Source organism: Melanotaenia boesemani, chromosome 8 (genome assembly GCF_017639745.1).
Source record: "Melanotaenia boesemani isolate fMelBoe1 chromosome 8, fMelBoe1.pri, whole genome shotgun sequence".
Classification (NCBI taxonomy): Eukaryota; Metazoa; Chordata; class Actinopteri; order Atheriniformes; family Melanotaeniidae; genus Melanotaenia; species Melanotaenia boesemani.
In genome coordinates, this window is record NC_055689.1 from 1,791,447 (window position 1) to 1,808,201 (window position 16,755).

A 16,755-nucleotide genomic window follows, 5' to 3' on the forward strand; every position below is an offset into this window, starting at 1 on the left:
TGTAAAACAAACATATATGATATAAAGTGTCTGTGCCTTGTTTAATTTAATTAACACATTTTCACTAATTACTGCCTAACATTTTTAATGCTGCTTGTCTTTGGTCAAAATACCTGTGATTTACTTATATTTTCTTAGTTTAACGATGAAGTGAATTTGCTGTTAGATGTCAAATGGCATTATTTGTTAACCCATGGTCGCAAGTCCATCCTGGGGCCACCTCAAAGACGAACAGATCATCTGCTGGCTTACATGCATGTTTATGCTGGGTGACCCAAAGCTGCATGCAGCCTCCACACAGCCGGTTTAAAATCAGGAACAGTCTTCCTGTCACAGCTGAGCAGTCCCTTGCTGCTGCAGCTAAAACAATCCCAGCTCCAAAACAAGCTGCAATGCCGTGTAGCAGCTATTTGTACTATTTGTTTACAAGAAATGAAGCAAGTAAGATGACTTTTCAGTCCGATCGAGGCCGATTGCATCAGCCGACATGTTCACATGACGCGTTTTTATTCTGATTAGATGTTCGATCGGATCAAAAGGGCTCCATGTAAACGCAGCTCATGTCTGTGAACACAGTTTCTGTACATCAGGTAAAGAAGAATCCATCCAGAAATGTTGCTGTCTCTTCATGTAATGAGCTCGTTTACATGGGCTGAGGCAAAGTGGAAAACTGACCAATCAAAATGTCAGTTTCTCTCAGAAATTTAGATGGTAACCCCTGATGTAGACCCAAACTGTAGCTTAGTGCAAGCGTGGTTGGATTGCAGGGTAGTCCTGCTTTAGGTTAGGAATTGATCCCCTTCCCTTACCGCCATGCCATTTTTCAGTGAGGTGAAAGAAAAGAGCTCGGATTAAATCGGATTAGAGGTCCTTTCTTTGGCTGTTTGACTGTAGCCAGACCACATACTGCTCCTTCTTTGAGATGTGTTGAATTTTAAGATGAGCTGATATTTGAATGAAATCATTCTTGAACAAATGATGTTTTCTGTGTTCTAATGTGATTAAACATTGGTGACCTGTAAACCCTTCACTTTTATACAGTGAGCAGCATCCCAACTTTTTTGGAAACTGGAGATACATAATAAGGGTAAAATTCCAAAAAGAGACTGACAGTCCCCTTATTTATTTTAACTTGTTCATTTATTTAAAAGCATAAAGTAAAGCCTCCCATTTGATTTTGCAGCATTTTCTTCATCCAGAGCGTCTTATGATGCAAACTATCACTTTAAACCGAAGTTTGGTTTGTCTGTTGCCTGAAATACTGACAGCTGAAGCATTTTTGTGTTGTTTGGTATTTTTACGATGTTCCAGCAGCATTCATCAAAATAGTGATATGAGGTGTAGGCTTTACTATTTCATTTTCTATAGATGAATATCTCCTAAAATAATGAATTATTAAAACATTATTGTTCTTGTAAATGCAGTAAAACATGTCAAATTGCTCCTGAACAGGTTGTGCAGTGATTGGGAACATTTTCCAGCTAAAGGCCCCTCTCCCATCCGGAATGGTGCATACAGTCTGAACAGGTCTGGACATGTGACACGGATCAGGCTGACATCCATGTGAATGTCATTATTCAGCAGAAAATTGAACCTCTGCCATCTCGTCCCCGGCTTAAAATCTCATCATTGGACTGGCTGCACCCTTGCAAGTCTCTGTGATTCAGATCTAAAGCTGGTCCACATGTGGCTGGCACTTCTGATGAACATGGGCACTACTTTTATTAAAACTAACAAGCATCAGGCACTCAACACCTGGAAGGTCCACGGCCTGTCCCTCCTCAGGAGCACCAACAAGCTCAGCTGTTTTGAGTTGATCCTACTTAATAATTTAGGAGAGTTAGTGCTAAAGGAAACGGCTGTTTGACCAGGACGTTTCTAGAGTTTTAGACTTCCTTTAAGAGTCCAGAATTACACAGCATCTGCTTTTCATGGACTGGAGACAACGAGGTGGTTTACAGGATTCGTCTTTTCAGACTTTTTTGTTTTAACCTTTAAAGTGTTTCATCAACCTTGAGATGACTCTTCAGAAGACTTTGTTTCTGTGGCTGTACATTAAAGCAGTTTTATCTAACATTTGAAAGAATGTTTGACGACAAAACGTTTTAAGTCCAGTTGAACCAGTTTATCTTCAGATGAGTCGACTTCGTCCAGAGGACGGAGTCAGTGAATTAATGCATGCCTTGTGCTGAACAGTCCGAGGTTGAAGGGACTGAGGAGAGATATACAGAAGAGAACAAGGTAAGAGAAAGTACTTTTGTTGTTAGATTTACTGACTGAGGCCATGGACACCCACCTCTTGATTTGTATGGCAGAGGAGGAGCTTCGCATGTGCTTTCTAGAAGAAGATGGAGACAGGGTGAGGGGAACTTTAGGTGACTTTGGGGGTGGTAAGATGGAGCACTGTGAGGTCTTGGACAAGTTTAACCTGAGAAAAAAGGAAAGAGCAGTTTAAATATATTTACACTATGTTTTCTAATGGTACCCCAGTCTTAAGGGCTCATCTTCCAGTCCTAATACTGCAGATCCTTTCCTTTATAGTTTCCATTCAGTTCTTTAGAGGCTTGGTGTAAGCGTTTGCATTGAATATTAATTCCTCAGCGTGACGACAAGAGTAGTTGTTGCTCCATAAATGAATGGTTCTGCCATGTCTGACCATTATTTTTAAGCTCATTATCTCAGATCAACCCTCGTGGAGCTAAATGGACTTGGGAACAAGTCAAGAACAAGGACAGAAACATTCTTCATAGCTCTCAGAGACCAGGCTTCATTTCTTCATCTAAATTAGAGGTGCCCAAGTCCAGACCTCAAGATCTACTATCCAGAAATCAGAAATACTTTATTAATCCCTGAAGGGAAATTTGTGTTTCCAGTACAACCCATCCAAGACTAGACAATAACAACATATAACACAAACAGGATCAGGCAAACTGAGGCAGCAGCCGTTTGTACAGCACTCCTTGTCTTAGATATAGGTGAAAGGTAACGTTAGGGGAGTAAGATGTAAGCAGGGCAAAGTGGGAGAGGGAGGGAGAAGAAAAGCGTCTGCCTCGGTTGAGAGCCGGAAGAGAAAATCCTATCCTGCAACTTCTGGATGCAACCCTTCCCCAACACACCTGAATCAAATGAGTGGCTCGTTACCAGGCATCTGCAGAGCTGAACGACATGTGGATGAGGGAATTGAGCCATTTGATTCAGATGTATTAGAGAAGGGTTGCATCTAAAAGTTCCAGGATAGTAGATCTTGAGGACTGAACTTGGGCACCCCTGATCCAAAGGATGCATCTGTCCCTAAAAACTCTTCCTCTCCTAAGCCTCCTCTCATCATCCACCACCAACGTAGACCGGCTGTTCTAAGAATGGCCAGGACATTTTCCAAGAGATCTGATTGGTCAGGAGGTGGAGCTTTCATGCTCGTTGATCTCTGATCTAGAACATAAGCTGCTTGGAGCAGGTTAGCCGTTACCATGGTGATACCCTGTCAGAAGTGAGCCAGTGTTGTAGGTAGGATGGAAAACCCCGGGATAACCCCGAAGTTACCTCCGTAACAGAAATTCCAGCTTCGTAGTGCCTCAGTTCTCATTCCAATGCATCAGGTTTCTCTTTAAAAAATGAAAAAAAATCATGGATAGAAAACTTTGTGTTATTTTTTTAAAAATATTGATAGATTCTTAACTAGATGCCTTTTAATTTGCAACCATTTGATATAAATATATGCTGATGTGTGTGTCTTATGTTGTTTTTGTCCCTGTTATTATATGTGTTGTGTTGTTGTATTTTACTGTTTTTATGTCCTTCTATCTGCGTATGGAAATCAGCCAATGTCTGTAGTCTTACACATGTACATTAAAATGTACATAAATATGCCTGGTCTAAATTAAATTAAATTTATTCAAATTAACATAGAAATTTATTCTCACCTGCAACTAAATCAGATCCACCTGTTAACCTGCTGTTAACACCGTTTTTACCTGTCACTTTATCTCAATCCACTTTATTTTTACTTTATTTCAGTGTTTTATTGTAGCGGATTCCAGCATCTTCTAAATAAAGATTGGAACTTTTGTTTAATCCTGACAGAATTAAACATCTTTATTTTCCTCCTTAAAAACGGTCTCGCTCACTCCCAAAGTGGGGGTCTGACTCAGATTTATGACTTGGTTCCACAGCTCAACAAAGGCCGACTCTCCGTCCTGGACTGGGGAGTACTTCGTTAAGTTATATACAAGATCTGGGAAATTTCTGAACTTTAATCTTCTGCAATATATCTGTCTTTTTAGTTGACAAACTGAATGGTTTATGATCCCAGGTGCAACTCCTCGTCCAAAATGTCCACTTTGAAACAGTTTCTTTCTAAAGTTGTGTTTTTTCTTCAACTGATAAAGAAAGCCCCCTTTCCTGCAGCTTTCAGCTGCCTTCAAACGTTTATCTCACATACCAAAGAGGGTAATAAAGTGATTTAATGTTTCTCTGTGTCCCAGCACAGAGAGGACAAAGACTTTGTATGAAGTAGTAAAATATTATACTCATTATTTTAGAAGGTTAAGTTAAATATACATATATACATACCATTTACATGCATTTAACCATCATCATTTTTGTACAAGGTTTAATCAACAAGCTTGATTAATTTGTGATCTGAAACTTTATTACTGTGTGTGTTTGAGATATAACCTTCTTACTGTTTTATTGTCTTTTCAATGATTCACTGATGATTTTCATGATGTTTCATTTAAGGCTTTAATAACAAGCAAAGATATTCACAAAATGTTTAATTTGATGCTCTTTACAAAATGATCAGACCAGCTGTACATCTGCTATCTGACCCAAAACCAGCCCACAAGACTGTTTATTGGTCAAGATAATGGTCCCACATCCTTTCATGGGCCACCAAACTAACACTTTTTGAACTCAGAACAAAGAGTTTAGTTCGCTCTTCGAGTCTGTTCTTCAACCTCCCCCTCGTCAGACATGGCTCTTTTCCAGAGTTAGGACACTTCGTCTGAACGCAAGAGAGAGAGAGAGAGAGAGAGATGCTGCCGGAAAATGAAGTTTGCAGTGATGTGAAGTACATCACCAGATACTGAAGTTTGTGCCTGCATTCAAGATGCAAGATTGGTTTAGTTTTTCTTGACTGATTGACTCCGTAGTTCATTTCTTTTTCCAGCTGATACTTCTCTTTTCTTTAGTTATGTTTTTCTCTTTTGGACTTTTAATGTTGATCCTAGATTTTGATCTTTAGTTTGGATGACTGGTTAACACAGGCTGACCAAAGCTTCAGAACCAGTTCTACAGAGTTTCTTTCTGGACTGATCCAAAGCTGGACTTTTTATCTTATGCCATACCACTGCAAACCATTCAATGTCCATCATCCTCGACACCATCTGGCGAGCCGCGGGAGAGTCCGCATGAGGCTGCCTGATCCAAACCTTTGAACCACCACGTGACGCATCTTCTGGCCTTCTTGGGAGTCGTTCGGGAGCCAAACCACCTGTGCCAACTTTCTCATTTGCCCAGGAGAGTCACCACAACAGTCGTAAGTCGGCTCGATCCAAATAGAACTGGACGAGTCCTGCTCGGATCAATTCTCTGCTGGTCTGCCAAGGAATGATTGGTTATCTGACGGTGACCTTAGCCGTTCTACATCTTAGTTAAACTTTCAGCTTTAAACAGATGAGGTTCTGTTTTCCCTCCTTTTCTTTTAGGATTCAGAGATCCTTTTTTTAGTTGAATTAACACCGCAGGTTAATTAACTTTTGTTTCATTGCTTGCAGACATTTCATTCATTCTGACACATTAGACTGAAATAAGATTCTGGTTTGAACATATTCTACATTTTACAATGTTTGATTCATTTTCCCAAGCAAAGTCCCTTGTAAATATTTCCTTTCATTTATGCCTGATTAGACTAGTAATAAATATTTAATATTTATCCTAAACTGGTCTGGTTATTGTGAACTCCTCCTTTGAGCCACGTTATGGGTCCCTTCGATTGATTGATAACTGACTGATTTGACTAGCTTAAATGAATTAATTAAATTAATTAATTTAGTACTCTAATGGTGTCCACACAGCCATTAGATTAGTATACAGCTATCTGTGTGGTGGTGCTCCCGAGGTAATCAAAATTTTGACAAATAAGGCATAATTTTATGAAATTATTAAAATTAATATTTTTATTAAACATCTTTAATGTTTAATGACGCTAAATCGCTACAATTACTGTTGATTTTCTGTATTGTTTTCCATGCTGCCGAGTCCCAAAATTTCCAATAAAGTATATATTCGGTTCGGGTAATTTAGAATAGAAATACTTTATTAATCCCTTTGGAGAGTCCTCAGGGAAATCTGGTGTGTTTTTTGATTTTGATGTATGATGTGAAGTGCTTTGGGTATCATTCCAGGTACAGTAAAGTGCTATATAAATAAAGACCATTTTCCATTTCTTTTACTACATCCATCCATCCATCCATCCATCATCCATCCATTCATCCATCCATCCTTTAGATACTTAGTTTGATAGTTTTTGTTTTTGTTTATTTGCTCATATCTTTGTATTCCATCACAACGATGTTTGAGAACCGTAATTTAAATTCTCTGTTTGTCTTGAATATGCTGCAAAATTGACAATAAAGCTGACTTTGACTTTGAAGACCTGCTGAAGTTCAAGCTGAGTATTTACTGGGATTTTCACCACCATCCTTCACAACCATCTCTAGGGTTCACAGAGAATGGTCTGAAAGCAGCTTTGGGATGTGGTGGAACGGGAGATTCTCATCATGGATGCAGCCTGCAGCAGCTGTGTGATGCTGTCATGTCAAGAGATAATATTAGGTCATATTAGGTCACTAAACCAAAAGAGGGCCACAAACTGTTGCTACCAGTAACAGTCAGCCAACGTCGTATTTCCTTCTAAATGACTTTATTAATAGCAACAATATGAACTCCCTCGTGTGATGATGATGGCTGGCTTCCACTCAGTGGAGGTCCAGGTGGTACAAACTGGTTTACCAATCTAATCTCAATGGGCTCAAAAATTGTAGTTGCTGGTCAAAATATTGGATTTCTTCTCACAATACGTGGGTGTCGCACCCATGGGGGATGTGTTCTCTCGTCCTCTGTCCTCCTTCCCTACCTCCCCTTCCCTTTATCCTGTTGTTCCTTGAATCATGATGCCAGCCATCAGTGCGATCAGCTTTTCTGTCACAAGTTTCTCGCTTGTGTTTGCTTTTTGTTCGGCTCATGCTAGAAGGAAGAAGCTAGCTTCATGGTTCACATGGTAGTTTGTTGAGCCATTTTAACATTAAACCTGCATTTAAATTATAAACTCTTAAACCTTCATAAAGTTTTGTATGTACATTACAGTATTTGTTGCTGTTAGTGAATAAGTTTATTGAGGAAAAAACATGAAGAAAGTCCTTTTCTTTCCCGTGTGGACGAGGTAACTGGCGCAGACACAACACGCAACATATATTCACCAAAAAGTATTGTTTTTGTGGACAAACCAGCAAAAATAGGCTAAACTTCATACTCTTGTCAGCATGAACAACGTCGACTTTAAACAGCAGCAGCTCGTTTTTATCAGATTTTTGTATTTATTTCATGATATTACTTTTCAGTGTTCTCTGAGGCCAGCTGGTGTCATTGCAGTAAAATCTACTCGTCATGAGACAGCCTTGGACATTTGAGGACACCTGGGGGAGGGGCGAAACTACACCAAACAGCCACAACATTAAAACCCACTGAGGGGTAAAACTCAGCGTCCTGTTGACATGCTGTACCTTGAAGAGGAAGAAACTGATCTCTGGGTCCGTTTTCCCTTCAGTGCTCTCAGTTTGTCTCCCTGTGTGAGACCGGTTTCCTTATAATTACTCTGGACACAAAACAAGAGAAAACAGCTACATTCGTACCAAATTCTAACGATCCTCGTTTAAAAGACGCAGTTTTAAGAATGCAAGAAAGTTCCACCCCTCACCTCATCCAAGCTGTATGATTTGCAGAGGGTGGTGTTGATTGACAGGTCGTCCATGCTGGACAGCAGATGGGACATGGCTTGCTGCTTGTCTCGCTCCGTGGACTCAAAGTTGTGAAGATGCTGCCGTCGGCTCAGCCTCTGCTCAGCCAGTTTCTGTTTGGAGCGATGCACATCTCCCTGCACCCACAAGCTGTGCTGCTTCCTGTACACACAGACCATGCTCACATTAATAATGCTAGCATGCTAACATGCTAGCATGCCGATGTTTAAAGGAATTGTTTAATGTTTGCAACGTGCACCGTCACAGTTAAACATTTCGTCTTAAAGGGAGGAAAACATCAGTGGTTTCTGGAAGTCTTCCTGAGTCAGTGCAGTGGTTTCCAGTAGAGAATCATGTCTGCTTTTAACCCATAAGAGCCCAACGTGACATTATATGTTACATACAGTTTTTGACATATTTTGCTTCAATTTATGGTATAAACTTGGCTCAAAATCCTCTTAAACACAATCAGATACTCGCCTTCTGTCCCCTAATAGATTCCCAGAAGCAGAAAACCATATTATAATATTTTTAATGTATTGCATGGTAATAAATGGTAGATATCCCTCCCATTTTTTTGTTACATTTGGTTAAAGGGCCAAATAAAAACTAAAATGGGACTTTTCTTACAATGTTTTCATTGGTTGGGCCTTAATGGGTTAATGCAGAAGATCAGGCACACAGAGATTCCTCCTGACTCTCTGAATCTTCTGATGATATTCTACACTGTAGATGGTGGCTCTTCAAAGTCTGAAGAACATTTTTTCTGAGATTGTTCCACAACTTTCAGAGCCAGTTTGTCTCATGTTGATGAACCTCTGTCCATCTTTCCATCTAAGAGACTCTGAAAGGCCCCTTTTATACCCAGTCATGTTACTGACCTGTTGCCAATTAACCCTAGAATAATGCTTATATTTGTGCCTTCATTGTAGGAATTCCCTTATAATTAGTGTCTATGGTCACCGATAAACTTCAGAACTATTTATAATGTCTAAAAAGCTTTTTATACAAACAAATAAAATCACATTTAACAAATGTTTCAGAAAGCAGGAAGAGGGCATTTTTTAGGTTTACCGTGCTTGTTGGAGAACAACGTGCCCTATTACACCATGTTCTGATTTACATAAAACAAAAATTAAAGCCAACGTGTTTTAGATATGTTTTACAGAAATTAAAATAGCAAGAACTTTCTGGAACTATACCCACGTATAACTATTGCTACTACTGCTATATCATAAGAAATCACACTGTCCTTCCACATCGCCTTCCAACTCGGACAAAACTCCAAATTACTATCACTCCCTCATCTTGGAGGATCAGATCAAGGAAATGTTGCTCATTAAGGGCCTGATTTACGAAAGATTTTCCTTTGTAAAAACATGCAAATTTGATTGCACACTCATGTTGCAGTTGATTTACTAACCGAGGATTGCGTCCATTAAATGGACAAAATAATACACCTGATCCAATTAGTGTGTTTGCTCTTGATCATTGTGTAATATGAGCACCTCTGCAGCAGCACAAATGGCTGCAGGTGTTGTTGTGAGGAGGAGGTGTGGAAAGACGACAGAGAGACCACATCTTTTCTGATCATGTCAATATTGCTGGAATGCCAGAGGCAAAGATAAATGAAACATATGGCTGTCGCTGTGTTGAATGTTGTTACGCAGGATGGCCTGTTGCTGCTACACTCTGGGTCTGCTGGCATTCAGAGCCCTCACCACCTCCTGGACCCCTTCCATCCCTCATTGATGGCATTAATGACCACCGTCAGTCCACTGACCAGCTGCCTCCTGTGTGCTCCAATTTATTTAGCTCGTTTACTGATACCTGCATCTCCATCAGGTCGAATTTCATTTTGCATTTGTGACCTTCCTGCCCTACTTCCAAACTCTCCATGGCAACACGGGAACGCACGCCAAATCCTCGTTTGAATACTGCTGTTTGCGCCTGTTTTTAACTGCACCAGCATTCTGAAAGTTGATCACCCGCATAATCATAAACACATGCAATCTATTTGCCTGCACAAACAATTTTTGCGCTCTTTATCAGGAATCTTAGTAAACCAGGCCCTAAGTCTTCCTGCCATAATGCCAGTCACTGCAGGAGCTGCGCATGGACCTTTCCAAGGTTATGGACCCAGGCATCATCATCCCAACCCAAACTGATCACAATGCGTTCATTTGTACGTTCTTTTCTTTTTTTGCTTTGCAAACTTGGCTTGTTCAGTGTCAGTTTCAAGATTTTTTAAAACCACACAGGTAGGTCAAAAATCCATCCCAGATGCTGTGAAGTTTCAACTTCAAAAACAATGTTTATGGTGATTTTATGTTGTTAAATGTCAAAAAAGGTCAAATTCACCTTGAATAGTAATGTTCCTCCAGGTGTTTCTGGTACCAGGTACTTTTCCAGCCTTTTGTTGCTCCTGTTCCAACTTTTTCCATCAGATTCACTATTAGCTCATATTTTCATCTCGTCTCCGTTTCATCCTCTGAGATGTTGTTTATCTTCTACTGAGAATAAAATATGATTTCCTGAGATTTGGAAATCATTGCTTTCTGGTTTTATACACAGTGTCTCAACTTTTTAAAATAAAAAATGGGGTTGTAAATATTTGCTGTTTTCATGATTAGCTTTCCAGCTGCAGCCACGAGTCATCCTCCTTTGGACTATTGAGTGTTTGACACCATATTAACTCAGTAACTCTATCAGCATTGCTTTGCCACAGTCACGGTGCGAACCCCCCTGAAACTCACTCCTCTAAGAAGTTCTGCTGGGGGCCAATGATGGATCCGGGTCTGCAGATTCTGATCCAAGCGATTGCCTCGGCTGCAGTGAACCGGAAGTGCTTCATCAGATAGCAGGCAATAAGGGTACCTGTCCGGCCCAGGCCAGCTAGGATTGGAAAGGGAGGAGTATTAGGACTGTGAGGACATGCATGACTTTTAGTCTGTAAACCAGAAGCAAATCCTGCCTCACCTTTACAATGCACAGCGACAGCCCCCTCTGTACTTTCACACACATGCAGGAAGCGCCTGACGATGAGGTCGGAGGGCGTGGACCCATCCAGGAAGAAGAGATCATGATGTTCAAATCCTGCATCCTCAAACTGCCTGCTCTCATACAACTTCCGGTTCAGACGGACCACAGCTGTCACGTCGTTTTGGTGGAAGTATTCAAAGTACGCCTCAGGTGCATGTAGAGGAAAACCTGGAAAAACAAGCGAGGCGTTTAAAGCAATAACATCTCACATCATACTGACGCTGCTATGTATCCTGATAAATAGCAACAGTTTTCCTTCTCAAAGCCCTCACAAATAATATATATATACTCTGTCCCCTCCAAGAGACAATGCCTGGTGTGTGAGGGAACCCTCAGCTGCAGCTCATCGTCCTGATTCATAAATATCTGGGATGGTATAGTGGTGCATTAGTCCTCATGAAACTGGAAGTTACATGTCTAAAAAGGCTCCATTAGAGCTGAAAGTCAAACACAGCTTCAGTCTTTTTCAGAGAAGATCTTGTATATTTCAGCAAGATAATTCTAAACTACACATGACATCTAAAGCTTTGTGGTAGAAACATACTTTTTCCTGTTAGCTGCCATTTAATTAGTTGCTTTTTATTTTTTGTCTTTTCCACAGAGAGCAAAGCTGCAGCACCAACAAAATCACCATCACAGCCTAAATTTGTCCAGCTCTGGTCCTCGAGGGCCACAATCCTGCAGGTTTTCCATGTGTCCCTGCTCCAACTGCATTAAGCAGCTGACGTATTTCTGATTTTGCCCCCAAGTGGCAGCAAAATACTAAAACATGTGGACGTATGTCTGCAGGAGCTCAGACATGCCTGAGTCATTCCAGGACACACTTCAACTTCAACATTTGGCTGAGCTCGAGCATATGTTTGAGTTATGGTGAGAAGCTGGGAGTGAAAAGAGTCAGTGTGGGTAAGAGTGGAAAACCTTCAAACCCCTTCAGAAGTCAGACTCACCATTTTCCATTTTGCTGCGGGGGTGAGGGCTGCTAAATGCCAGAACTTTTCCTGGGACGATCCAGTTTATGTCTCCGTTTTCAACTCTCTTAAAACAGAAAAGAAGCATAAATACTTTTATTGCTCACAAATAAAGCAACATTAGTCAATCAGGTCAGCTCCATGCACTGTAAAATGGATATTCCAACTAGTGTTTACTGTCTCTGAAATGTGCTGCATTTACTGAACATTTTCACCTCATAATGCTCATATTCCTCAGCACTGAAGTGTTCAAAGTCGAGGAAGCCGTGCTGTAATGCCTGCAGGAGAGGAAAAGAGAGAGGGTGCTCTGTAGTTTCTGTCCCGTCTGGATGTTAAAGACATTTTGGGGTGAATGAACCGACGTTTCTGACGGTTACCTTGCGTATTCCTTGTAGGCAGTCCAGGACCGTGAGATTGAAGGAGCACTCTCCTACCGCTGCATCCCTGTGTGAGACGCATACACACCATAATAACAAGCTGTAGGTAAACTCAGCTCATCAGTCAGGAAACCTCAAATGTTTCAGCCATTTTCACACATGAAAACCAGACATTTTCAGGAAAAGATTTGGACAGCAGCTGGTGGTTGCAGGACGGGCTCTTCAATGAAAACAGGTTGGAACCGCTGATATAACAGTCGTTGTTTAACTGGATTATAACTGGACTACAATTAGACTGAACTATAATTGGAATTATTCTTTAAAAATGGCTTTTATGAGACTATATGCTGTGAATTGGTGCTGTATAAAAAGCTGAGCACATGTAAAAGTGGCTTAATGTTAGCAGGAAGCAGGTAGGAATCCAGATTGGGCAAGTTTGAGAGCTGATGGCTGTTTGTTAAGCTAACTGGTGTGTGTGTGTGTGTGTGTGTGTGTGTGTGTGTGTGTGTGTGTGTGTGTGTGTGTGTGTGTGTGTGTGTGTGTGTGTACCTGAACGGCAGGTAGACAGTGTTGTTTCCTGAGATTAGTGTCCTATATGCGTCTTCTGGACTCCTTTTTAAATAGATAACCTGGAATGAGAGGGCAGAGGTTACCGCGTTCATGAACGGTTAGCTGGTCTGGCTGACTGGTGATGAGGGGATGGATGGAGGATATTTACAGCGTAGGCACCAATGAGAACAGCAGCATTGGCTCTCTTCTTCTGGTCGTAACTGGTGTAGTGGACTACTTTCTTTCTAGACGTGGTGAAGGACTGGAAACATCAAACATTCATCAGTAAGAACAGAAAGAGGCACCAATGATCTTTTTACATAAGACAGTGGCCCAGTTCTGCATTACCTTAAGCTTTTTGTTGAGTTTGCAGCAGTACCTGTAGAGCATGGCCAGGTTGAGGGGCCCAAAGTCTGCATAGAAACTGTAGCAAAACGTGAAACATAGCTTAAAAAACACATATGTGATGAAATATGAACTTCTAACAACAACACTTAGAGGTTTTCAACAGGGGGTTGCAGAGCTGATGCAGGAGGGTTGGGACATTTTTGGTTTATTAGATACATGTTTTTTATTTTCTTATATTTTTTCTACTAATTTAAATGCACATGAACATGAGAAAAACCTAATGAAGTGAACAGATGATGGAGGCAGAAGATGTTACCTTCACACATTTAGACCAGTCCATCCACCAACAGGAGGACATGGACGCTGGATTTACCTTCAAGTGGACATGTGGCATTGAATTACCAAGACCACAAAACCTGCAGATAAACCTGCTTACAGTTTTATGCAAGGTTACAAAACACATTCAGTCATTCAGCTGTATGAGGCGCCATCTCGCCATCCGTTAGAGCGTCAGGGAAACATTGAAGATTCCTGGTCTGCAGGAATATGTATGTGGGAAATATGACTCAGCGCTCTGCAGGAATTTTATTTTATTTAAATTGACAGCAACTGCTTTATTTCTTTTTCTTTTTTTATTTTGCAGATGTGCTTCGTGTTTGTTATTTTTTTTAAGTTTTTTTAAATGATTGTTTCGTATTTCTGTTGCTGAGCATCTCTGAATATTTCATGCATCTTTGCTTCCACTGTAAGAGCTGAAGACCTGAAAAATTAATTAATTTGATGTCTTTTAGTTTATTTTTTGGGGGATTTTTGTCTTTGTCATTTTCTCCTGTTAGTTTGTCTGTAATTGTACCACCCGGCACTTGTCGGACTGTATAAGGTAGGAAGTGAAGTATAAGTTACTTCGTTGTCCTAGCTGGGATTAAATCATTTTTCTGCTCTGGAAATGTCAGACTGGAAACTTCCGGCAAGTCGTGTCACATAAATCATCAATCAATCAATCAAACTTTATTTGTATAGCGCTTTACAACAGCAACAGCTGAACCAAAGTGCTTTTCAACGTGCAATAATAAGAGAATAAAAACAACTAAAAACAGGTTAACAATAACAGTTTAGACAAAAATAAAACATTTTCAGAGTAAGTTAGTGTAAGACAAGAGTCACCATGTAGTTAAGTACCAAATGCAAGTCTAAACAAATAAGTCTTTAGCTTAGTTTTGAACAAAGGCAGGTCTGTGATGGTCCGCAACTCAAGTGGCAAAGTGTTCCAAAGTCTGGGACCAGCTACAGCGAATGAACGGTCGCCCCACTGCTTGCAATTGGTCCTGGGGACCTCCAGCAGGTGTTGGCCTGCAGAACGCAGGGCTCTGCTGGGTTTATGTGCAAATAACAGTTCACATAAATAAAAAGGTGCAAGTCCATGAATGGCTTTAAAAACAAACATTTAAAGTTTAAAATCAACTCTGAAGTGTACCGGGAGCCAGTGGAGGGAGTACAGAACAGGAGTAATGTGACTGTGTCGTCGAGTGTTTGTCAGAAGCCGAGCAGCAGCATTCTGCACCAGTTGCAGCCGATTTAATGTGTACTGGTTCAGACCGATAGAAAGAGCATTGCAGTAGTCAATACGTGAGCTGATAAAAGCATGCATAGCCTTCTCCAGGTCCTTCTGACAAAGGAAGGGTTTGACTTTGGCCAGAAGACGGAGCTGGAAGAAGCTGGCTTTAACAACACTGTCAATCTGTCTGTCATGTTTCAGACAGTTGTCAAACTTCACTCCCAGGTTTTTTACATCTGCTTTACAGAGCGGACCAAGAGAACCAAGATCAGGTACATCCTCAAACAAGTTAGGACCAAACAAAATACACTCAGTTTTGCTTTCATTTAGATGCAGAAAATTCTGAGAAAGCCACATCTTAATATCCGCCAAAGAGTTTTGTATGGACACAAGTGCACTGGGATTGTTAGGACCAATGGGTAGGTATACTTGAAGGTCATCTGCATAAAAATGAAAGAAAAGGTTATGTTTGTAGATGACTGAGCTGAGAGGCAACATATAAAGAGAAAACAACAAAGGCCCAAGGATGGAGCCCTGTGGCACACCAGTGGTTAGAGGGACCATAGAGGACGAGAGGTCATTAATTATCACTCTAAAGCTCCTATCAGTCAAATAAGATTCCAACCACTGCAGGACAGTCCCACGGAGACCGACCTGTTGGGACAGGCGAGTGATGAGGGCTGAATGGTCCACAGTATCAAAAGCTGCTGTGAGGTCCAGCATCACCAGCAACACAGGCTTCTTGGAATCAAGAGATAAAAGAATGTCGTTTTGCACTTTTAACAGCCAGACTCTGTGTTATGTCGTGATCTGAATCCAGACTAAAATTTGTCTAAAACAGTGTTGTTCTCTAAAAATGATTGCAACTGAATAAACAACTTTTTCTAAAACCTTCGATAAAAACGATAAATTTGAGACAGGTCTAAAATTTGATAAAACAGATGGGTCAAGGTTGTGTTTTTTAAGTAGTGGCTTGACAACAGCGTGTTTAAAGGCAGCTGGAACCATTCCACACCTGAGGCAACTGTTAATAAAAGAGAGAAGGCATGGCCCAACAGTAATAAAAGCTTCTTTGAGCACCTTTGTAGGTACAATGTCCAAGGGACAGTAACTGGGTTTAATACTCTGTACCACCTCAGTGAGAAGTGATAGAGACTCAAAACTTTCCAAAACAGCAGACGGTGCAGGAGGAGCTCAGATCTCCAAGGCTGTCTCCATTCCACTTAAGTCCACCCTAAACCTGATCGAGTCTTTGGATCAGGCCACAATTTCCTCAAGGAACCAGATATTAGTGAAAGGTTTAATTAAAATATTTGATCCAGTCTCATGTGACTTTATCATATTTTCTTTATTTTCCCTCTAAAATTGAATCTGTGAATGGACTAATGTGACTTGTAGTGTTTAAGTGGTTCAGAAGAGTAGAAAGCATGAATAGAATCCGTTTACAGCGGTTAATTCCTGTGTTTCTGCGTCTTTACATTTCATGCAACTGGCGAACACCGTCTGCATACCTGACCGGCCTGAATGACACCGTCCAGCCAGCATTCGTCCTTAATCCATGTGCATCACGAGGGCACCGCCACTGATCTCATCTTGGCCTACATCTCACAGTGGGATCAGAACCCGTGGCTGAACATGGATGGAACCACTGGCCTGGTTTGCATTACATGATGAATATTTCAATCGAAATGGTTCCAAACAGCTGGAATTTATCTGATGGGTATGGATGTGTGAACATGTTGGTTACATGCTGATAAAAGAAAGTCCGGCGCTACAGTGAAATCCAGGGAAAAATGTTGGAATCATTAAAAAACATCACTGTCAGCAGTTTGATTAACTCCTTAAGGCATTCTTCATTAAAAAAAATATTCACCAATCAGACTACAGCTTTCTGACAGGTC

At 40.8% G+C, this 16,755-nt stretch overlaps 1 protein-coding gene across 4 annotated transcripts in view; it reads right to left on the reverse strand.

Annotated features, from left to right (window-relative positions):
• Positions 1–902: 902 nt before the first annotated feature.
• The window catches only part of LOC121643834 (dual specificity protein phosphatase CDC14AB-like), a 33,387-nt gene continuing 17,534 nt past the window's right edge, over positions 903–16,755 (reverse strand). For 3 of the 4 annotated variants that reach the window (XM_041991391.1, XM_041991390.1, XM_041991388.1), the window contains exons 3-13: positions 13,300–13,375; positions 13,121–13,213; positions 12,952–13,031; positions 12,403–12,469; positions 12,241–12,303; positions 12,005–12,092; positions 10,995–11,225; positions 10,772–10,910; positions 7,976–8,177; positions 7,782–7,873; positions 903–2,428 (exon numbers count right to left, since the gene is read on the reverse strand). In XM_041991391.1, the coding sequence (XP_041847325.1) occupies positions 2,164–2,428; positions 7,782–7,873; positions 7,976–8,177; positions 10,772–10,910; positions 10,995–11,225; positions 12,005–12,092; positions 12,241–12,303; positions 12,403–12,469; positions 12,952–13,031; positions 13,121–13,213; positions 13,300–13,341 (1,362 nt within the window). In that variant the 5' untranslated portion in view covers positions 13,342–13,375 and the 3' untranslated portion in view covers positions 903–2,163. The remainder of the gene's footprint in view (positions 2,429–7,781; positions 7,874–7,975; positions 8,178–10,771; positions 10,911–10,994; positions 11,226–12,004; positions 12,093–12,240; positions 12,304–12,402; positions 12,470–12,951; positions 13,032–13,120; positions 13,214–13,299; positions 13,376–16,755) is intronic. The other variant, XM_041991389.1, reaches the window with a different exon arrangement.